Genomic DNA, 23,095 nt, shown 5'->3' with positions numbered 1-23,095 from the left:
TACATGTGGAATCTAAAAAAAAAAAAGAAACTAGTGAATATAACAGAAAAGAGACTCACAGATGTGGAGAAGGAATTAGTGATTATCAGTGGGGCGAGGGAATGGGGAGGGGCAAAATGGAGGTGGAGGATTAAGAGGTGCAAACTATCAGGTATAAAATAAGCTACAAGGATGTGCTGTACAACATGGGGAATACAGCCCATATTTTATAATAACAATAAATGGAATATAACCTTTAAAAATTGTGAATCACTATATTGTATACCTGTGACATATAATATTGTACTTCAACTATACTTCAATTTTAAAAATGATACTGTAAAATAAATACATAAGTGAAGTTAATAAAAAATAAAAATAAATTTAAAAAAGAAGAGATACAGATGCTAGAAAGCCAAGCACAAGAAATGTCCATTGTATTCAACTTTTGCATTTCCTGCTGGGGGGAAGAATTTCCAAACTACCATGTCACATTACCCGTGAACATTACCGGGATAGGAGAAATATATGAAGAAAGATCCTTGAGATCCCTTAGAAAGGTTAGTGCCAAGGAACTTGACAAGTGTCTTATTTCTACTTTTCTATCCCTCTGAACAGTAATCACTACCTTATAGAGTTTCTTGAGGTTGGAGGTGTCCTAACACTCTTGGAAATACTTGCATTGGAGAATATCAAGGAGGAGGGCAAGAAGGAGTCCATCAGGCTACTTCAGGTTATTGCAAACTCCGGCAGGAAGTACAAGGAGCTCATCTGTGAAAGCTACGGTGGGTACCGTGGATGGCAAGGGTGCCAGTTCCCGCATCTCCCTCCAGGCCTGGGTGAAAGGGGGGCTGCACCCAGCACATGCTGTAGGGAAACATGTCGTGGAACTGGTTGCACCAGAAGCATTTTGTAGAGTGGGCTTAATTAGCTCCTGTCTGTCTCACCACCAGCAGACCCAGATTTATGATTTTCCTGATTCATCATTTGCTCAAATCTTTCCATGGTGGTTTTGGAAATACCTCTTCATTTTAAATATATCCTCTTTCGTGCATCCATTCAAGAAAAATTTATTGAGCCGTTGGTGAATAACTCTAGAACTGAAATTGAAGTAAAATCATTGACTATGTGGTGTAGGTGTACGCTACGGTCCTGGGAATACAAAGATGAATAAAATACAATCCTTGTCCTCAAAGAGCTTACAGTGTGGTGAGAAAAGTAAATAATCCAGTAATTTCAGTATGTCCTATCAAGGGCTCCGATGGAGGCATGTACAGGAGATGCCATCCCCCACACATCCTCTTTGAAGCCCCTCCCTCACTGCTTTTTCATCATGGTTCTCCTATCTGTCTCCCCCTTGGCCTCTCTGAGCCTCAGTGTATTTATCCATAAAATGGGACTAACACCTCCCTCTCAGTGTAGTTTCCAGGACTAAAGGAGGTAGTATTTATCAAAATATTTAGTGCTGAGCACTATCCATGTATTATCATACAGCAATCAAAAATGCATGTTCACTGAAAAGAATCTGAAAAAACACATATGTCTAACTGAATCACTTTGCTGTACACCTAAAACTAACAGAATATTGTAAATCAACTACTCTTCAATTTTTTTAAATGCATGTTTTATTTGTGCATTTGGCAGAGCCACTTTAAATCTTAAAAGAGATTTTGACAAACTGACATGCCTATGTTGAAACAAAATCCTCCGGCCACACAGCCACGAGGTGGAAAAGACCGCATGAGACCAAAGCCTCGCTTTTGCTTTGAATGGGCTTGGTTCAATACATCTTAATCCTATTACCTCATATTACGTAACCTTGAATGAGGATTGGTTTCACAATTCCCTTCCAGCTTAGCATTTCCTCTCTTCTCTGCTCAGGTGTACGATCCATAGCAGAATTTTTGGCAAAGTCTAAGTCAGAAGAGACCCAAGAAGAAGTGCAGGTTCTGCTGGATTCTCTGGTCCACGGCAATCCCAAGTACCAGAATCAAGTGTACAAAGGTCTAATAGCGTTGCTGCCCTGTGCGTCCCCGAAAGCTCAGCAGCTGTCCCTGCAGACTCTCAGGACTGCCCAGGTGAGCCCGGGCTGCGTGCTCCTGTGCGGCTGATCCCAGAGCAGTAACCTGACAACTACCTTCCACAGTCACACTGCACGCAGGCATGAGAAACAGGGCTTAGCTCCCACTGCACGTCTGCTGTTCAATCAGCGTTAACTTCCAGAAGGCCAAGGCAGGGCAGAGTTCACATCTCCCAGCAGAGTGATTTGTCCTGTTTACTTAAGGATCAGAAAGATGCTGGCAGACTTAAAAGTGGTTGAGACAAGCAACAAGGATGATGAAAAGACTGTAGGAAAGATGAAAGGAGTCAATTTGATAGGGAAAGAATCATGGGGCATCTGTGGACAGCATGTAAAGTGAAGAAGCCAGATCTCAAGTGCTTGGGAAAGCTCTGTTTCTCTCACTGGCTTCTGCCTTCCTCTCGGAGCCCTAGAATGCAGCAAAGTCAGCTTCAAGGCATGGTGACCACACGAAGACACTATGCCTAGTCAGGAGGGAATAGAGGCTCCAAGAGTGGTTTTGAGATGAACCATCAAAAGCTCTCAAAACAGCTCAGGGACCATAAAAAACAATTAAAAGATCAAAGAGATGATACAGCCTGAACAGTGGGAATCGAGGTGACCAGGTGACAGACATTTCGGAGGCAGAGTGCATGGGACTTGGGGCAGTAAAAGAAAAGGAGTCAAGAAGACACCCAGCTTTGGACTCAGGCAGCGGGGTGAGTTGTGTGCCACGTGAGAGAGCAGGAGCAATGATCTGACTTGGGAGGAGTTAGGTTTTGACCCAGTACACCTGGGTCTCAGTGGCTCCCGAGTGCCCATCAGAGGAACAGGCCAAGCTGGTTGCAGAATATGGAGACGGATCACTTGTGCAAAAAATGCTGAATCCCGAACTCTCGCTTCTATAGAATCTGACTGCCTTCAAGTGGCCGTTAAGCTTCCCAGGCAGTTCTGATTCCTAGCCTCATTGAGGAATCACTGCTCAGGACCCTTTGAAGAGATGCCCACTGGACAGTAGACAGTAAGTCTGAGGCTCCAGAGAGAGACCCCAGGTGAAAATGGCAGTTTGGATTTCATGAGCAGAGAAGTGATATCCTAAACAGTGAGAGTAAATAAGATCACCCAGGTAGAATGTACCAAGGAAGTTAAGAAGAACACTGCCAGTATCTAAGAGGTGAGCTGAGAAAGAAGGGCAGCAAAGCAGATCTGATTATCATCATTATTTCCAGTTTCCACTTATTAAGTGCCTCCTACTTGCCAGGCACTGTGCTGGGGGCGTGCTTACACTATCTCTCTTAGTCTTCACAATGGCTGGTGGAGGCAGGTATTATCAACCCATTTTAAACATGATGGGGAGGGAATAGCTCAGTGGTACAGCACATGCTTAGCACGCACAAGGTCCTGGGTTCAATCCCCAGTACCTCCATTAAAAAATAAATTAAAAACCCCTAATTACCTCCCCCCCCAAAAAATAATAAAAATAAAAATAAATGAAGATGATGGAACTGAGCCTTAGGAAGGTGTCTGGTGACTTATTCAAGGCCACACACCAAGCAGAAGATATTTACTAGGTACACTGAACTCCAACTCTAAGTCCAGAGTCCTTACTCTTTCCATATTCCACCGTTCTCCCTCTTTGAAAATGAATAATGAAAGCCAGAAAAGGACAGGAACAGGAAAGAACAGGACCATGAAAATGAAGGGAAAAGAGTTTCAGCATGGAGGACATGATCAGCTGGGTCAAATACAGCAGAGAGATTGAGGATGGATAGAACAGAAAGCTGGGCCCAGTGGGAAAAGTTTTGGTGAATTAGGGGACTGTCCTATGGCAGACCATCCAAGGATGCACAGAGGATGAAGACAGGACTTCCCCCGGGAGGCTTAGGTGTAAAGGGGGAAGAGCAGTAGCCAGAGAAGACGAAATTGAAGGACAGCTGTGTTCAACCTGGGTGAGCGTGAGGACGTCGAATGCTGAAGGACAGGAGCCAGTGCTCCGGTGGAGGCAGAAGATGCAGACAGGGGGATTTGCCTGATTGGGTGAGGTCCTGTGGGAGAGAAGATTCAGGCTCTTGGATGAGTTTCACTCTCCACAGCCTGTGCCCGCCCAACCCCCAGCCAAGATAACCAACCTGTTGTACCCACCTCTAGCAGTGGCCGCCTGGCCTTGACTGAGCGCTTCCTGAGCCAGAGGGTTCAGTGGCAACCTCAGCAGATCCTCAGTCTGGTTCCTGGCTGCCCCTGCCCCTCCACCCCTCCTCTCCAGAAGAAATTTACCTCTGGGTTTGGGGGCCAAGGCTCAGGGACTCACCACTGCCCTCCCTCTCCCCATTCAGCTTTTCACTTGTCCTAGGTGAACTAGATCGAAAGAGTAACCACCTTGTCCTGTTTGTCTGTCTTGCCAGTCGATCGTCGGGACCACACACCCCAGCATCGTGGACAACGTGCTCAAGGTGCTGAGCACCATGCACCTGGAAGTCCAGTATGAAGGTAGGGGAGAAAGCCGGGGCTGCTCCAGATCACAGAAGGTGGCGATGAGAATTGGGCAGATTCACTCGGAAACATTTTCTTTTATTCACAAAGAGCCTTGTGGAGTGTTCTGGATATAGATAGCCTCGGCAGATGGAAGGTGTTGGCTCAGTATTGATGGGCAAGTTGTTCAGAAAATGACAGTCATGTTCTGTGCTTGGAATCAGCCACATGGTGCTCTCACAGTTGTTAGAGTCTGCCTGGGTCCAGAGCTGGCTCTGGTTGTCAGTCCTATGTGGTGCTTTCCCTCCAGACAGAAATCACCCTGAGGGCTGTTCTTCTTAGAAACTAGATTGGACAATGGCAGCATGAATCAGTTTTCATTTACAAGTACACCTATGTGCCAGCCACTTTCCATGCATCGTTCCATTTAATTTCAAAAAAAACCACAGGAGTACAGATTCTGGCACATATTAGCTATTCAAATGTTCAAATGAATGAATGCTGGGGATCAGCATTTTTGTGTTTTTCAGGCTACAGCATTGAAGCACCAGCAGATTAAGTGTGCTTCCCATGGTTACACAGCTAACTAGACTCAAACCAGAGCCGTCTGACTCCAGAGCCTGTGCTTTTAACATGCAGCACGTGGCGGGCGCTTCCAGGATGTTACATCCTTCCCTGCTCCTGCGGTGATTCAGAGATGGGAGAACCTGTTTGCAACAGGAGAGATCAAGGAAGGGTTCGCTGAGGAGGTGGTGTTTGAGCTGAGAATGGGAAGGACTTGGGAAGGTAGAAAGTGGAGGAAGGCATTCTGGAGAGGGGGATGGTGTAAATGAAGGCCCAGACATAGGGAAGTACAAGATGTGTCTGGAGAATCACAGGGAGATCATTTGGTGGAGGTCTGGTAGAGGTCTCCATCCAGGAAGACCTAGAAAGGTAGGCTAGGACCAGATGGCAGAGCACCCTGAACGCCAGATGGAGTGGTGGGCACTCCTTCCAGTAGGCAGCGTGGGGCCATTGGAAAGTGACCCAGGAACAGGCGAATGGAAAAAGGAAAGCCCCGCCTCTGGAAGACTGCCCGGGGACTAGTGTGCTGGGCGGGCCAGAGCCACAGGGAGGCTTGAGGCTGGAGGCCAGCTGGGAGGCCCTTAGGGTTGTTCAGACAACAGAATGGAATGTGCTGATCCAGCTGGATAGAGAGGCCCCAGAAAGAGAGAAAAGAGACGGGACTAGGAACCCCCTGGGTGTGGAGAGTGAGATGGCACATAGCAGGGTGCACAGGCCCACCGAGGAGGCCAGAGCAGAGAGGCCCAGCAAGCAAGATGGGTCTGGGTGTCACTGCATATGGTGACTCCTGTGTCCCGGATGCCAGGCTGAGCTCCAGGTCCAGGAATCCTGGGAGAGGCCAAAGGAGGAGGCAGGTACAGGGTTAAGGTACACAAGCGAGATTCTGAGGAAGATCACCAAGGGCCTGGAGGCTCACTCCCGGTCTAGATTGTTTTTTTGAAGGCAGTGTTGAAATTGAAAGCCAGCCTTATCTTTCCTTATCTTTCTTGTCAACTTTGTATTTGTTTGACCCCTGCAGGGGGTATGTGGCCGGCCATGTTGAGAAGTTGTTGGAATTGATTTCCAGTGGGAATAATGCCTCCTAGCTGGGGAGGAGTTGCCTGTGAGGGGATGGAGTGTTGGAGGCACCTAAGTCAAGGTCAGGCCCAGCTGCCGAGTTGTTACTGGCATTGGAGTAGGGGGTGACCTGGTGGTGGAATCATGTCAGAGACTTAAACAAACAACCCAGAGGAGACTGGATTGGATGGTGCCGAGACCTCCCTCCCCTCGCCCCACCTCCACGTGACAAAGTGAGCATTCCTCCTCATCCTCACATCTCAGCGTCAGCATTTCTTCTCTAAGTCCTTCCCCGACCTGACTTCAACCCTTGCCCAAATACCAGCCTCCTTCCCTTGGTACCTCCTCCTGCACCCTCCTCCCCTCCAGTAGCTCCTTCCACTGGAGCCGTCATCTCCAGCGTAGTAACCTGCCTGCACGCAGACTGTGCACAGTTAGGGTGCAGCTCTCATAGTTTTGTAACTTGTGTCCCCAGCACAGTGCCCAGCATGGGTTAGGTCCCCGGTACGTGTTTGTTGAGTGAGGGAGGGAGGGATGGAAGGAGTGAGGACCGCACATACATGCTGTATTAGTGACTACTTGCCTAAATGCCTTTCCCTCTGAGCAGCTCCAGGGCAGCAACTGGGTCTGATTCATCTTTTTGCAGTTCAGGGCGTGGCATATAAAGGGCAGTGCTCAGTAGAAGGTTGTTGAAGAGATTTATGAAAAAATGCCTCAGCCTCAGTTTTGCTGATGAACCCTTCCAGAGTTGAACGGGCTCAGCGTCCTCCCACATCGGGTCCAATCCCCTCTGCGTTTTACATAACAACCAGCACTGGCCGAGGCGGCAGGATCATGAAGCTTTGTCTCTTCCTTTTTGGTTTAATGTCTCTGGTGTGATAACCGTGAAACTGTGCACCTTAAAGTCATTTCAGATATGCCAGATTCATAACAGGTGTTCAGGAAATGTCTGTTGAATGAAAGAAATACGTTTTTACCAGGCGCTTCAAAATAGTCTCCGTGTGACTGGGAATATAGAGCATGCATATGCAGCGATCGTCCACTAGGGGGGACTATTTCACACGATCGGTGGAGTGAAAGGGAAGGGCGGGAATACGGGGCTCAGTTTCCACTGAATCTGCTCCAAAGGCGGGGGAGGGAAGGTCTCACAGCTCTTAGATGTCCTAATGGGGGTAACCGGAGAGAATTAGAGATGAATTTCTCTGAGTTTGAGGACACCAAATTTTAAGTACAAAGTGAAGCCCCCCAGCCCCCAGGACGATGGCAACAGTCAGGGGCAGCGGGTGATGTAACGGAAGGGACTAACTCTATGGGCGGAGTTGGTTTGTTTTTTTAAAAACAAATATTGATTGAACAGCTATGGTGTGCCAAGTACTATGCCTAGTCCTGGAGTTTTGTTTGTGTTTGCTTTTGAGGAGAAAAAGGAATGGTTTGGGAGAAGGAAGGTACGGAGGCTGTGCCCTCTACCCCTCAGGCTGCATGTGTGTGGTGGTGGTGCTGGTGGGGGTGGGCTGATGTCCTTCCCCTGAGAAGGATGCAGGGAAAGTGCAACCCTCAGGGAGAGTCTGGGGAAAATAGGCGGCGGAGAGGCTCGGCAGCCCTGGCGACCCTTCCCCTTGCAGTGGGGCCCGTGGTTGGAGGAGCCAAGAGACGACCCCGCCTCCTTTTTTGTGGAGAACTTCCTACCTCCAAATCCCACGCTGCCCGACGTCACCCACGTCCTCTGCCCTCTTTCCCATTACAGCGCAGTGTTCCTGCTCCTGGCACAACCACCTCCTCTACTTCTGCTTATCCTCTGAAGTTCGCTCCCGCAGACCTCCCGCTCTCTCCTTATCTGGTGATTCATCTCCACTGACATGCAAATATGCTCCATATCTCACAGCTTCAAAAAGAGCCCCTCTTTGGTCATGTATGGATTAAAATAGATTTAAAAGACTGTCCCCCTCAAAAAACGTAAAATTAACTTACAGTGTTTAGGGATGCACACCCCTCTTTGACCCCAAGTTCCCCTCCAGCACCTCATTTTCCCACTTTCTCCCTACGTGATCTCTCAGCTGCTCTTGACCCAGTTGGTCAAAAAGCAACTCGCTCTCTTCTCTTGGCTTCTGTGACACCGCTTCTGGTGTTCCTCCTACCAGCTGGTGTTGCCATGCCTCCTTTACTGGTTTCTCTTATTTCTCTACCACACTGTGGAGTCAGCCTACGTCCCATCTCTTTATCACCTTCTCCCTGGGTGATTTCGTCTAGCCCCATTGCTTCCCATTCCACATGTGTGTCACAGATTCAGCTTCCAAGTCTGTTTCTCTAGTCTTGATATCTCCATAAATGTCTAATAGGCATCTGAAATTTCTAGCCGAAAAAAGACTATTTGATTTTCCTTCCGAAACATGTTCTTTCTCCTATTTTCAGTAAAAGGTACCACCGCCAACTCAATTGCTCAAGTAAGAAGCGTAGGACTGATACCAGACGACCTGCTTTCTCTCACCTCCCACCCCATCCCATCCTTATCAAGTCCTCTAGGCTCTACCCTCGCTGTGACCACCCTAAACTAATCCACCCTCCTGTCCTGTCTCCTAATTTATCTTTCCGCTTTCACTCTGGGTCCCTGTAATCCACTCTCCCATGGCAGCCAGAATGATCATTTTTGAAATATAAACTAGACGTCACTCCTTAGCTTCCCAGTGCACCTAGACTGAAATCTAAACACCTGCTATGGCCTGCTTCTAGAAGGTGCTTCCCCCAGACCTCGGGTTGATGGTCAACTTCTCAAATTTCAAGTGTCAGCTCAGACATCACCTCTGAGAGAGGCCTTCCAACCGCTCTCTATAAAGCTTCCCTGTCCCTCCCACCACCCTCCCAGGTCTCCCGCCATCACATCACATCATGACACTTACCTCCTTCGGAAATTACCTTATTTATTTGTTTATTGTCTGTCCTCTGTTAGAAAGTCAGCTCTCCTGGAGAGTCATCTTCTTTGTTCGCCATTGTATCCCTAATGCCTAAAGAGCACTGGCAAAAGGAGGCTCTTAAATATTTGTTGAATGAATAAATTGGGATGACTGAATTGTGTGTGCCCTAATTTGTACTGGCAGTGATCATATTGGGAATAAAATTTAAAATATCATGTTTTACGGGGGTGGGGGTGGTATAGCTTGTGTGAGGTCTTGGGTTCAACCCCCAGTACTTCCATTAAAAAAAAAAATCTAAAAAAAATCCCTACAAACCTAGTTTTTCAGCCCAGATGGCCAAGTGGAGGCTGTGTGTCTTAAATGACTCTTTATTTCCTGAGTGTTCTTAGGGCTAAGGCAGAGGGCTCAGAGGAGGAGGGAAAAGAGAAGCAAAGTAGGAGATGGTAAAGCCTCACGAGCAGAGGGTGGGCGTTCTGGTTACCTATTGCTTATAACAAACCACCCGAATCAAAACTCATAAAACTGCCACTGCTTTACTCACATAGTATGTCGGTCAGGAATTTGAATAGGACACAGCAAAGATGGATTATCTCTGCTCCAAGATGCCTGGGGCCTCCCCTGGAAGACAGCAGGGGCCACAGCGGGAGCAGAGGGAGGCTAGTGAGGATCACTCTTACTGACTTTTCCTTTTGTCTCAGGCTCCAGTGTGGCTCCACGTGGCACTCTGACTGATCCTGTTTGTATTTAGCATTTTGATAGGTTGTTCTTCATGAATATTTTTTGCATTCAGTTTTTAAATTGCATTAAAATGTATCCATCTCAATTACTGAATTTCTTGGCCCCTCCATTAAATTTTGCATCGGGGTAAACGCCCCACCCAGGCGCCTGCCTTGAGCAGCACAAGGCGGCTGGAATCATCTGGATCTTGAAGGTGGGACTCAGAGCTGGGACTGTGAGCTGCAGCACCCACCTGTGCCCTCTCCCTGTCACTTAGGCTTCTCTCAGCTCCATGGCCAGATTCTGAAACCGGGCAGCTGAGAGCGAACTCCCAAGACATTCCAGACCAAAGCTGCAGGGCCTTTTTTGATCTACCCTCAGAAGTTACAGCATCACTTCCTGCCCAGATTCCAGGGAAGCACGTAGACCCTGCATCTCGATGGTGGGGAGGGTCAAGTAATTTTGTGGCCAAGTTTTAAACCCACTACAGTGGGACGTGTGGGAGCTGGGGCGTGTGTGCAGCAGTGGCTCTGTGTCTGTCTAGGTAAGATAAGCTTCTCTTTCTTCCTTTTTCTCCCCTGTCTCAATGTTTTCATGCAGTTCCCTGAAATATGTTTGCCTACCAGAGCTGGGTTTCCTAACATGACATCTCCTGCACACCCATGCAGGTGGCCCTGGAAGAGGGGTGGGTCAGGGAGTCCCACGTCAAAGGTCGTGGGGAACGCCCTGCCCTTCCAGCTTCTTAAAAAAGAGTGGAAGAGGAAACCATGGCCAAGTAATGACTTTCTAGTCCCCACTGCGGCAGAAAGGGTTTTGAGGCCTACGTCTGCAAATTTCTGAGGGTTTTGTTGTGTGTGTTTTTTTTTTTCATAGAATTAAGATTTCAGAATTTCTTTTAATGATGATCCCATTTAACCTAAAAGAGTCAAAATTAAAAGTAAAGGAGGACTTCTCCAAAGTGATCCTGCCTGGAATTTATCTCCATTTATAATTGCTGTGAAGTGAAAAATGGCAGTTTCCTCCCAGGGAGGACTGCTGTTCCAGGAATTAGTGGTGGGCAGGGACTTAATCATGACAAGCAGTCTAAAGCCACAGAAGTATTCACTTACTGCTCTCCCTCCCCGGAGGAAAGAAATGTCAAAGTCACAAAGTTTTTTGAAAGGAGAAATTAGTTCTGATGGGAATTTGAAATATGTGTGTGTGTGTGTGTGTGTGTAAATATGTTAGTATCTGTTACAAATTACTACCTTAGGAACATAAAAATTACTATGTATGACAATTAGAAGCAGGCTAATCATTGTAAATTAATTTGCCAAATGTATGCTTGCCAAAAATCAAGTGGCTAAATGACCAATTTGCTGAGTGCCCAATTCGCCAAATTACCAATTTACTGAAAATGTTTCCTTTAAAAATTTCTAAAGTGTATGCAGTTCCTCTTGGTTGTATTGGTAGGGCCTAGGAGAGCTGGGAGAAGCTACAACTTCAGCATCCTCAGGGATATCAGCCTCTCTCTGCCCCTCAGTACCCACTTTCTGCCCTTCGTTGGCCCCCTTTTCTGGCCCTTACCCTCCCTTTCTCTGCCCCACCCCCTCCCCATCCCCTCTTCCCAATGATGGGTAGGCGGTCTAGGCCACGCAGGACCAGGACCCCCTCCTTGCTCCCATTCCCACCCCGGCAGCTACAGACAGCTTGGGCAGAGACAAATGAAGATTCCTTAAAATGCTATGAAGACAAAAATGAAAGCCATTATATTCAAACTTTGCAGAAATCTACAAAAGCAGTTAAATCAGTCCATCTATATTCATTACCTATTGCTTATAACAACTTACCCTAAAACCTAGTGGATAAAAAAAAATAAACATTTATTATCTCCCCCAGTTTTTGTGGGTCAGGACTCTGGGAGCAGCTTGACAGAGTGCTTCTGGCTCAGGGCCACCCATTTGTGTCATGAGGTTGCAGTCAAGTGGTCAGGTGGGGCTGCGGGCATCTGAAGGCATGGCCGGGCCTGGAGGACCCACTTCCAGGGCAGCTCATTCACCCGCCTGGCAAGTTAATGCTGAGTATTGACAGGAAGCCTCAGTTCTTCCCACGTGGACCTCTCTGCAGGGCTGCTTGAGTGTCCTCACAACATGGCCGTGGGCTTCTCCCAGGGTGAGTGATCCAAGAGCGAGCAAAGGGAGCTCAATATCTTTTATAATCTAATCCCAGAAGTTGCACTTGTCACTTCTGTTTCACTGTGTTCTTTAGAGGCTGGTCACTGAGCCCACATTCAAGGGGAGGAGAGAATTGGGCTCCACCTCTCGAAAGGAAACCTCCTAAAAACTTTGTGGACATATTTTAAAACCCCTGTACCATCCAATAAACATTGCTGAAAATTTAACAAATAGGTATACAAAATAATTTTATGGTAAAATGAAAATGTGAATTTGGAAAAATGGTCATTTGGAGAATAATTTTTTTTCAAATGAACCTAGAACCTATGATTAACTTGACTTGCTCATGAAATGATCGTGTTTCCTATAGTGAAGTTGGAAGTGTGGCTTATCAGGCATGAAGCACCACAGCAGGATTAATGGCTGAGCAAACTGCATTCACTCATGTGATGGAATCCACTAGAAATGTTAGTGCAGGGAAGCAGTGGCCCTAAGTGACCAAACAGTACACACACTGACAAGTCTTTGAATGTGTGACGTCTTTTCCCCTGTCCCCCAGGGACCTGGAGAGACTCGCAGTGGGCACGAACATCATTGTTAATTCTCCTGAGGCTCTTGGATCTGTGAAGTTATGTAGATTCCTACTATTAAGAAATATGATTTATTTAGAAATTGATCACAGATTCAGTTTACTTCTTTTTTTTTAATCATTTTTTATTGAGTTATAGTCATTTTACAATGTTGTGTCAAATTCCAGTGTAGAGCACAATTTTTCAGTTATACATGAGCATACATATATTCATTGTCACATTCTCTTTCACTGTGAGCCACCACAAGATCCTGTATATATTTCCCTGTGCTACACAGTACAATCTTGTTTATCTGTTCTACATTTTGAAATCCCAGTCTTTCCCTTCCCACCCCCTCCCCCGCTGGCAACCACAAGTTTGTATTCTATGTCTATGAGTCTGTTTCTGTTTGTATTTATGGTTTTTTTTTTTTTTTAGATTGGTTTTCTTCTTTTTTCTTCACAAAAGCATTTTTCAATTGAGGTGAGGAGTCATATAACATAAAATTAACCATTTTAAAATAAACAATTCAGTGGCATTTAGTATACATTCACAGTGATGTGTAACCACCACCTCTGTGTAGCTCTAAAACATTTTTGCTACCCCCAGAGGATACTCTGTACCATTAAACATTTGCTCACCGTCCCCTCCCCTCCACCCCTAGAAACCACCAATCTTGTCTCTCTGGATTCACCTATTCTAGATACTTCAGATAAATGGAGTCATACAGTATGTGACCTTTTGTATCTGGCTTCTTTTGCTTAGTCTGTTTTTGAGGTTCATCTATGTGTAGCGTGTATCAGTACTTCATTCTTTTTGTGGGTGAATAATATTCCATTGTATGCATATATCACAATTTGTCTCTCCACTCATCTGCTGGTGGACATTTGGGCTGTTTCCCTCTTTTGCCTATTGTGAATAGTGCTGCTATGAACATACATGTCCATGTATTTGTTTGAGTGCCTGTTTTCACTCTTTGGGATGGAATTGCCAAGTCATATGGTAATTCTGTTTAACCTTTTGAGGAACTGTCAAACTGTTTCCACAGCAGCTGAACCATTTTACATTCCCACTGGAAATGTATGAGGGTTCCAGTCTGTCCACATTCCTTGCCCATACTTGTTATCATCCTTTTTTCATATATTTATAGCCATCCTAGTTGGTATGGAGTGATGGTACCTCATTGCGGGTTTGATTTACATTTCCCAAATGACTAAAGATGTTGAACATCTTCTCATGTGCTTGTTGGCCATTTATGTTTCCTTCTTGGAGAAATATCTGTTCAAGTCTCATGCCCATTTTAAAAATTGAGTTGTTTGTCTTTTTGCTGTTGAACTGTAAAGAGTTCTTTATATATTTTGGATACTGGAATGGTTTCTCCCATTATGTTGTTTTCTTTTCCCTTTTTTGATAATGGTCTTTGTTGGTTTACTTTTAAATTATTTAGTTTTTAACTTATTCATTTACTTATTCGACAGAAGCAGGCACGGGGCTGGGCACTGAGTATATAGTGACAAATGAAACTAAGTCCGTGCCGTCCTAGAGCTTTGTTCCAGCACCAATAATACTAGTAATAATAACTAGTAACCACTACCAGTGACTGATGCTGACTATTTGCCAGGCACTATTCTCAGCTATTCATCATCTCCTGGGACTCTCAGAACAATTTTGAGAAGTACGTACTATTATCATCCCCAGTTTACAGATGAGGAAACTAAGGCATGGAGCAATTAAATAACCTGTCCAAAGTCTCAAAGATGCTAAGTGGGAAAGTTATGGATCACACCCAAGCATTCTGACTGCTGCTCCCATCTCCTCACTACCACACTATCCTGTCTCTCCAGTGTTCCGAGAACAAGACTCTCTTAGTTTTTACCAGTTTCGTGCAGCAGTCAAAACCTGAAGTTATACAACATCATTATTAATACAATAAAATATATTTTTAAAAATTATGTTTTCTCAGCTTCATGCCCTTCACAGAGTCAAGCAAATCCTACAATATCTCATTTTTAAACCTACAGCTTTTCCCCCTAGAACCTTGTGCCTTTGCTTTCCTCCTCTGTGCTGCCATGAGGAGTGGTCTCAGCTGTCCCTCCTGTGGAAGAGGCAGAGGTCCTGGGTAACTTCACTGCACAACAGTCGCAAGGCTCAGACACCAAAGGATAGTCTCACATAAAAATTTACTGAATATTTTTTTAGCTTTGCACAGTGGCAGTATCATAGCCAATGAGGTTTATCCGAGTGCGATTATTGCTAATTGAAAATTTTTCCTAACACCCCACCATGATGACTTCTAATATAGTCGGCATTGGCAATTTTTGACAGTCTCTACAGAGGCTGAAAAAAAAGAAGAAATTTACTGAATATTTTTAAAAGATACATTTCCCCAAAATTATATGAGCCCTTCAACCACAACACTCTATTTAGCATTTATAAGCTTTATTATACAGTCATCCAGAGTTTTTTTTTTTTATAAATACCAAGTCCTGGAGGGAGGGTATAGTTCAGTGGTAGAGTGTGTGCTTAGCAGGCACCAAGATCCTGGGTTCAATCCCCAGCACCTCCATTAAAAGTAAATAAATAAATAAACCTAATTACCTCCACCCAAAGCAAGCAAACAATTAAAAACATTTTTTAATACAAAGTCCTTGGGAAAAACTTGTTTCTTTTTTTTTTTTTTTTTTTTTAAGTGAAAGCAAGTTTATTTAGAGAGATACACATTCCACAGACAGAATGTGGTCTGCCTCAGAAGGGAGAGCGGCCAGGAGCAACTTGTTTCTAATTGTCTCATTTGCCTGGCCCTAAACACCTGTGTCTGCCTGGGGCCTGATACTGTCCCCCCACCCCCCACCCTTGCACCTGGTGCAGAGGTGTTCTAACTCTGGTGACAGGAACACTTTCAAGCGCTGGCACACAGGCTAATTGGACTTGGTGAGACTGGCCCAGAAGAGCAGATACCAGAGGAAGACACACCCTAGTAATCATTGATTCAGCAACACTTCTACCACCATAGCACATAACATTAACTGCTTTGTTGCCTGGCTTTTTAAAATAAAATATATTTGTAACGTTTCAACATTGGGCTTTGAATAGGATTTGGTAAAAAGAGGTGACGGAATGTACAGGAATCAGAGACAGAATGTAGTTGGTCAGGAAGATGCCTGACTGGTCTTTTCCTCACCACATGTGATTTGCCCAAGTTACTCATACTCCAACTCTAGAAAAGCAAGCAAAACTGTGTGTATGGACGGCACTGAGGCACACTTATCATCTGTGGCCAGCAGGTGACAGTCTTGTCTGGATGTGAACAGAAAGAACAGGGACACTGGTTTTCCCAGGCTCTAGGAGCAGAGAATTGTAAAACAAACCTGGTGAGTGCTGAGCGTCCTGGAAATGGTTGCATGACAAAACCACAGTTCCCAGGTGCAGCACCATTTCTGAGGCATGTCTGAATACTAAGCCAGCTGCTACTGCTCCGTCTCCTATTCTCTGCAATTCCCTGGGCAGTCTTCATGCTGGGTTTCTTCATTATTAGACATGTGATCATGGAGCTTTCTCCCTGTGCTGACAGGCTGTGGGCTCCCTGGTTCCTCTTCAGATGGGAGGACTCTTTCCCCTTGCACTGCAGTTTCCATTGCGGGTCGGCGGCCCGCTCCTGGCATCTGTTTTGTTTACTGCTGTCTCAGTCGGCACCAGCACTGCAGCCTTACAAGTACCCAATGGATATTTGTCCAATGAACGGGCGCCAAGCTGCTTCTCAGCCTCACTGGGCATGAACTCTCACCTGCAAACCCGCCTGATCACACCCTCCTCCCTGAATACTCTGGTCCTGTCCTTCCCAGACCCCACATTCTCTCCTGGCTTCCTCCTCTCTCTCTGGAAACTACTCCTCAGCGCTTTGTTCATTCCTAGTCCTCCACGAGTCCCTCATCCACTCCCAGGGTTTTAATTACCACCTATGATGCTAGAAACAACAAATGCCCACCTTTATAGAGTATGGACTGTATGCAAAGTACTGCTCTAGCTCTTTACTAATTTAATCCTCACAATCAGCTGATTAAGTGGGCACCGTTATTATTCCCATTTTGTGGATGAAGGGCAGAGTGGCTGAGTGACTGCGCTGCAGCTCAGACCTCTCTCCTGAGCCTGAAAGCCTGACCCTGACATCCATTTGCCTTCTAAACATCTCCCTTTGGATGTAACTGGACATGTTCAGAATTAGGCTCCTGATATTCCTGCTCCAAGCCTTTCATTCTCCGAGGTCCCAATCTCAGCAAAAAGCAGCTAATCACCCAGGATAGACATGTAGGTAATCATCACTGCTTCCTGCTTCCCACCTTCAGCCAACTTCTAACAAGACCAGTCAACCCTGCCTCCTTAACATTACTCAGATCTGTCCCCACCACTCCATTCTGTCTCCACCACTATAATTCGGATCTTTGTATTTCTCACCTCGACACCCACCTCCATCTCTCCAGCACGATGCCCACACAGTCTGTCTCCTAGTCCTCCCCAAGACTGGAGGCAGTAGAGCTCATTTTAGTGGTGAAGAATATGAGTTTTGGAATCCAACAGAGTTATTCCTCTACTTAGCTGTTTGACCTTGGGCAAGCTAGTCAACCTTTCTGAGCCTTCATTTTCTCTGAAAAGAAAGATGAGAAAACATCTGCTCTGTAGGGTAGTTAGCAGAAGGGTAGAAGCCAGAAGCTGCGGCTGGCCCACCTCCACAGGCTTAGCTCTCACTCCATGACCCACCACCCTGCGTCCCAGCCGACTCCCTGCTTGCCTGGCCACAATGGGGCACACACTATTCAACATGGCACTCGCCACATTCTTCATTCCAGTCCCTCTCGTCTCCCCATGGCTTTGCCAGTTCACGTGCCACCGTCTCCAAGGAAGCCTTCTCCTGATTCGCCACCCCCACCCCCTCAACTTGCCCTCACCCCAGCCTGGCTTCCTTCAAGTTCCTGTGGTTCTTTCAACACTACTTCATACATGCCACTTTGTTTACTGGTACTCCCCATTAGACACTGTCATCCTGAAGGGGCAGGGATTGTATCTTCGTCTTCCTCATAGCCCTAGCACAGGGATCTGGCACAGAGAAGATGCTCACTAAGTATGTTGTTTACGAATGAATCAATCAATAAATAAATCAGTGACTGCTTCCATTTAGGACAGTTGCGGGTTGTCAGCATCACAGGCTTCGGGCAAAGCTGCCAAAGGTGGCAGTCTCCTTCGCTTTCTGAATGAGTCCACACACTGAGTAACTAGGGCAGGGCAGAGAGCTGGCGCTGGCTGTGGTTCCTGTGGAGACATTTGGGCAGGGACTAGCACTTCTGCTTTGGGTGTAAACAGTGACAGCTGTGAATTTTAAAACTCGATCAAAAGTGACTCTGTGAGTAAATTTTCATTTTCCCAAGGACCCCCATACATAATCAAGGAGCAGGCAAATAATCAACGAAGGCTCAAGTATTTAGGACAGTGTGAACAGGCAGAACCAGCTATTTGTCTCCTGGAGCACTTGGTCCCATGTGGGCAGAGAATGCCATTGGTGGTCAGGGAAATTTCATTAAAATATCTGCATCCATTCATTTTTACTCTGAATGTTCACCAACTCACTTTCTGCTGCAGGCATTTTCCCCAGGGCATCCTGGCACTAAGGTGCTGCCAGCTTGTGCCTGGGAAGAGCCCAGCTACTACTGAGAGCTGTGCGGCAGCTGACCGGGCCCCTATAGTCAGATATGAGGAGGAGCCAATCACTCAGACCCCAAAATCAAGCGGCACTAATTCAAGAAAAAGGAAGAAAAGGTTTCACAACCAAACAATAAGAGAACAAGTAAGAAAGACTTGGAGGTTGCAGGTACCAGGCTATGGCTGCCAAGTGCCAGAGACACCCCAGGCTGCATTTTTGTCCAGGTGGGAGTATTTGGGGGAAGCCAGGGAGACTCAGTGTGCTGGTCCCTTTCCCTCCAGAATGTTGCTGGCTCTGTGATTCCAAATTAGAACCATACCTGAGCAGTCAGAGGTTGGGGTGGGTAGCTGGGATTGCAAGGGCTACCTGGGAAGATGTGGATGAATGAGAAGCAGTGGCCCAGAAGCACTAGCCAATTGTTTCTGAATCAGACTGGTCCACAGAGGAAAGGGACTCCCCCAGGAGGCCTGTCCCCAAAGTGCCAAGCACCAGAAGGGTTAGCACCAGGATCTTTCTCCTGGGAGAGTGACTGATTCTGTGATTGGGAAGAACAGGCTGAGACCAAGTAGGCTCATTCCAGGAATGCAAGGCTGGATCAATTTCCAAAAATCACTCAATTTAATCCACCAAATTAACAGGCTAAAGAAGAAAAATCACATTATTATATCAATCAGTGCAGAAAATTACTGTGTCAAAATTCAACACCTGCTCATGATTACAAATTCCCAGAAAAATAGGTCTAGAGAAGAACCTCCCCAGCCTGATAAAAAGCATCCACACACACACACAAGTCTACAGCTAACATTATATATTAACACTATTATATAATATTATGAACAATATTATACAATTAACAATATTATAGCAACAGACTGAATGAATGCTTTCTCCCTAAATTTAAGAACAAAGCAAGAATGTCTGCTAAAGGATTACCTCTAACAAAAGAAAGATAATCCTAAGACACAGTTCTCTATAGGTCGCTCACATTTCTGCCTGTCTTGTAAATGAAATACTAACTGCTTTTTGTTTCAGACTATCTTTTCAAGGATGTTTTTAGCAAACAGCTTCAGAAAATAAAGGTCGTTTTCCCCTTTACAGCAAAGGGCAGGCATGCTTACTGACTACTATGTAACATTCAAGTTCTCTGAAATCAGGGTTCCTCTTCATAATGCAATCCACTGCATAAACAGGTATCCATCTGTGTTACTCTCATGGGATTTGGATGCAAACGGAACTGATACAAAAACAAAAAAAGCCATATAATCAATATGAAGAATATAAAAGGAGACATTATAGATGCTAATTCATTAAAATGATTTTTTAAATGATATAATGAAAGTTTTTTCAGTATGTTTGAAAGTTTAGATGAAAACTGCTAGAAAATATAATTTACCAAAATAGACTCAAGAAATAGAAAACTAAAAAAAAACAAAACAAAACAAAAAAAAAACCTAAAAAAAAAACTAAAAAAAAAAAAAAAAGAAATAGAAAACTGAAATAGTCCTCTAAGCATTAAACAGAATGAATCAATAATTTTTCCCATAAGATCAGAAGCTTCAGAGAAGTCTATCAAACATTCAAGAAAAAATTCTAGTCTTACACAAGCTCTCTCAGAGATTAGGAGAAGAGAGTACACACCCCAATGTATTTTCTAAGGTTAGTGTAATCTTTTTTTTTTAACATTTTTTTTATTGGGTAATAGTCATTTTACAATGTTGTGTCAAATTCCAGTGTAGAGCACAATTTTTCAGTTATACATGAACATATATATATTCATTGTCACATTTTTTTTCGCTGTGAGCTACCACAAGATCTTGTATATATTTCTCTGTGCTATACAGTATAATCTTGTTTATCTGTTCTACATTTTGAAATCCCTTCCCACACCCACCCCTTTGGCAACCACAAGTTTGTATTCTATGTCTATGAGTCTGTTTCTGTTTTGTATTTTTTTTTTTTTTTAGATTTGACATATAAGTGATCTCATATGGTATTTTTCTTTCTCTTTCTGGCTTACTTCACTTAGAATGACAGTCTCCAGGAACATCCATGTTGCTGCAAGTGGTGTTATGTTGCCGGTTTTTATGGCTGAATAGTATTCCATTGTATAAATATACCACATCTTCTTTATCCATTCATCTGTTGATGGACATTTAGGCAGTTTCCATGCCTTGGCTATTGTAAATAGTGCTGCTATGAACATTGGGGTGCAGGTGTCTTTTTGAAGTAGGGTTCCTTCTGGATATATGCCCAGGAGCAGGATTGCTGGGTCATATGGTAAGTCTGTTCCTAGTCTTTTGAGGAATCTCCATACTGTTTTCCACAGTGGCTGCACCAAACTGCATTCCCACCAGCAGCGTAGGAGGAAGGTTAGTGTAATCTTAATATCAGTGACAGCATGCCAACGAGAAACCAATCTTATTCATGAACATAGATGCAAAAATTCTACACTAAATATTAGCAAACTGAATCTACCAGTATATAAAAAGAAAAATGTGCCATCTAGGAATGCACATATATTATCTTAATAGGAAAAAAGTTTGAAAAATTGAATCTCAATCTGATAAGAGCTAGCTATAAAAAAAACTATAGCAAACGCCATATCTAATAGATGAAACACTGGAAACTTTCCCTTTTAGATGAGAAATAAGGTAACCTCACACATATTCCTCTCCATGAAATGTAAAAGGCAAAAGACGTGTGATCTGAAGAGAAACCAGAGTACACTTGGCTATGTTTGCCACTCTTTCCTTAACTGACTGCAACTGTCCAAGGCTGCTGCTGTCTATTCCTGTGCTACGGCCCCTCTGCCAGAAAATCTGTGAAAGGGATTTTTGGAAGAATGTACATTTACCCCAGGAAACAGGGAAACATGCAGTTTTAAACTGAAGTGAAGTGTTGAGTGCAGCGCCCTGCAGGGATGCCCACGAGCCTTCGAGCCTTCGAGACTTCGAGACTTCGCTTAGTGCATCAGTAAAAAGGTTAGCTGCCCCAGTATCCTGTCCCCAGCCACGCCTCTGACTGGGAGCAGATCCAAAACAACCTCTCTTAAGGTGTCATCCAACTCTGGGAGACCTAGAGGATGGACCAATGTGCCATGCAGGCTTTCCTAGCTTTGCGGTGGTAAAGTACCCGGGGCAGGGTAGGAGGAAAAATGACCAACTGAACTTCCCCAATTTGATAAGAAACACCTAAAAAAAAAAAAAAAAAGTCTATAGCTTACATTACACTTAACAAGAACCCTTTCAAAAAAATATAAGTTGGCCATAACTATTAGTTCCTAGTTAGGGACCCATTTGTATTTTTACACACAAGAAACCTCTTTGAAAAAATCAAACATTTAGCTCTACATAAGGCCTCAAAAAAATTCACTACCAATTTTCAAGTGTTTCTTCTCCATGGAAACTTTTGCTAAAATATAAAAGATTTCAACAAATTGGATAGAAACTCAGATGTGCAGTCCTTCTGTGCCCATCTTCCCAGATACTGGTGGATCTCCCAACACTTGCAATGCCTTTGTAACTACCGACAAAAACTTTCCTTCCATTATAGAGAAATACCCCTAAACATGTTCTTACTGGGGAAAATCACCTGACATGAAAATAAAAGGTTCATTTTCGTTGTTCGAACAGGTAATACTGTTAATATTTCTAATGTAATCTACTTTGCATTCTGGTATGCAGATGATCTAGTCAGGGAAACATCTTCCCTCGGAGTGAGTGTAGATGGGAGGCCTTGACTCTCCAGCTGGGGAACAACTGGTTTCTAAGTTCTGCCTTCAGTGTAGCAGTGTGTTTAGAACAACATTTATCCCGCTGTACCATCTCCTTACTATCTGATCCTGCCCCCTTCTAGCTCTGCCTCTCTGTGGTTCCTTTCTCTTTACACCGGGGTAAATGTTGTTCTGAACACACTGTTTGCTACACTGAATTGCAAGTGTTGGGAGATCCACCAGTATCTGGGAAGATGGGCACAGAAGGACTGCACATCTGAGTTTCTATCCAATTTGTTGAAATCTTTTATATTTTAGCAAAAGTTTCCATGGAGAAGAAACACTTGAAAATTGGTAGTGAATTTTTTTGAGGCCTTATGTAGAGCTAAATGTTTGATTTTTTCAAAGAGGTTTCTTGTGTGTAAAAATACAAATGGGTCCCTAACTAGGAAGTAATAGTTATGGCCCTCCCGTTTAACCACAAGCTCCAGGAGGGCAGGGCTGAGGTGCCACCAGCCCAGCTCCCCTCACGCCTGGCACAGTAAGAGGTGCTAAGAAAGGTCGAGGAAGAGGACGGGGATAAACGGAAGCACTTGGTTCAATGGGCTCTTAGCTTCCTTGCGCTCTCTGCCCTCCCCAGCCATCGAGCTGATCAAGGACCTGGTCAACTACGACGTGTGCCCGGCGCTGCTCAAGGGCCTCGTGGCGCTGCTGATACCGTCCTTCAAGGAGACCAGCAAACTGCAGCCCAAGATCCTCAACGGTAGGGATCCGCCGGGATTGGAGGTGAGCCCTGGGCGGGAAGGCGTGGGAGGGGAGGGGAGGGGGCCTCGCGCTTCACGACCGCCGCTCCCTCCGCCAGACTCGTCGGTCCTTCAGCTCACGGCCCACCTGCCCGTGTTCCTGCAGCAGGCCGCGGCAGCCAAGGCCATAGGGTAAGCGGGCAGCGGGGAGTGGGCGGAGACGGCAAGCCCGCGGGTCCCGGGTGTCCTTCGGACGCCAGAGGGTCCCACGGGGTCTCCGCAGCCCAACCCCTCGCTCCCTCCCCACGCAGGATCCTGGCGCACCGCAACACGAGCCTCGCGGAGGAGATGCTGCACCTGCGCGTGGTGCACAGCCTGCTGGCCGCCATGGGCAACACGGACCACAGCAACAGCCAGCGGCAGGCCAGCCTCACGCTGAAGGTGCGCGGGGCGGCGGGCGGCGGGCGGAGCGG

The 23,095-nt window shown here is 45.4% G+C and overlaps 1 protein-coding gene and 1 non-coding gene across 12 annotated transcripts in view; both read left to right on the top strand.

The window, feature by feature from the left end:
- Nucleotides 1-23,095, top strand: part of ARMH1 (armadillo like helical domain containing 1) — a 43,205-nt gene that overhangs the window by 19,275 nt on the left and 835 nt on the right. For all 11 annotated transcript variants that reach the window (XR_012511316.1, XM_074376616.1, XM_074376613.1 and 8 more), the window contains 6 exons: nucleotides 598-764; nucleotides 1,861-2,057; nucleotides 4,441-4,525; nucleotides 22,520-22,642; nucleotides 22,742-22,814; nucleotides 22,934-23,063. Coding sequence is in view for 10 of the 11 variants with exons in the window: in XM_074376616.1 (XP_074232717.1) it covers nucleotides 598-764; nucleotides 1,861-2,057; nucleotides 4,441-4,525; nucleotides 22,520-22,642; nucleotides 22,742-22,814; nucleotides 22,934-23,063 (775 nt within the window). In the remaining variant the exon portion in view is untranslated. The remainder of the gene's footprint in view (nucleotides 1-597; nucleotides 765-1,860; nucleotides 2,058-4,440; nucleotides 4,526-22,519; nucleotides 22,643-22,741; nucleotides 22,815-22,933; nucleotides 23,064-23,095) is intronic.
- Nucleotides 14,673-14,812, top strand: LOC123614357 (U4 spliceosomal RNA). The gene has a single exon (XR_006721702.1). It is a non-coding gene; the product is annotated as a U4 spliceosomal RNA (small nuclear RNA).

This window comes from Camelus bactrianus, chromosome 13, assembly GCF_048773025.1.
Source record: "Camelus bactrianus isolate YW-2024 breed Bactrian camel chromosome 13, ASM4877302v1, whole genome shotgun sequence".
Classification (NCBI taxonomy): Eukaryota; Metazoa; Chordata; class Mammalia; order Artiodactyla; family Camelidae; genus Camelus; species Camelus bactrianus.
The sequence above is the reverse complement of the archived record's forward strand: the minus strand, read 5'-3'. Positions and strand labels throughout refer to the sequence as shown.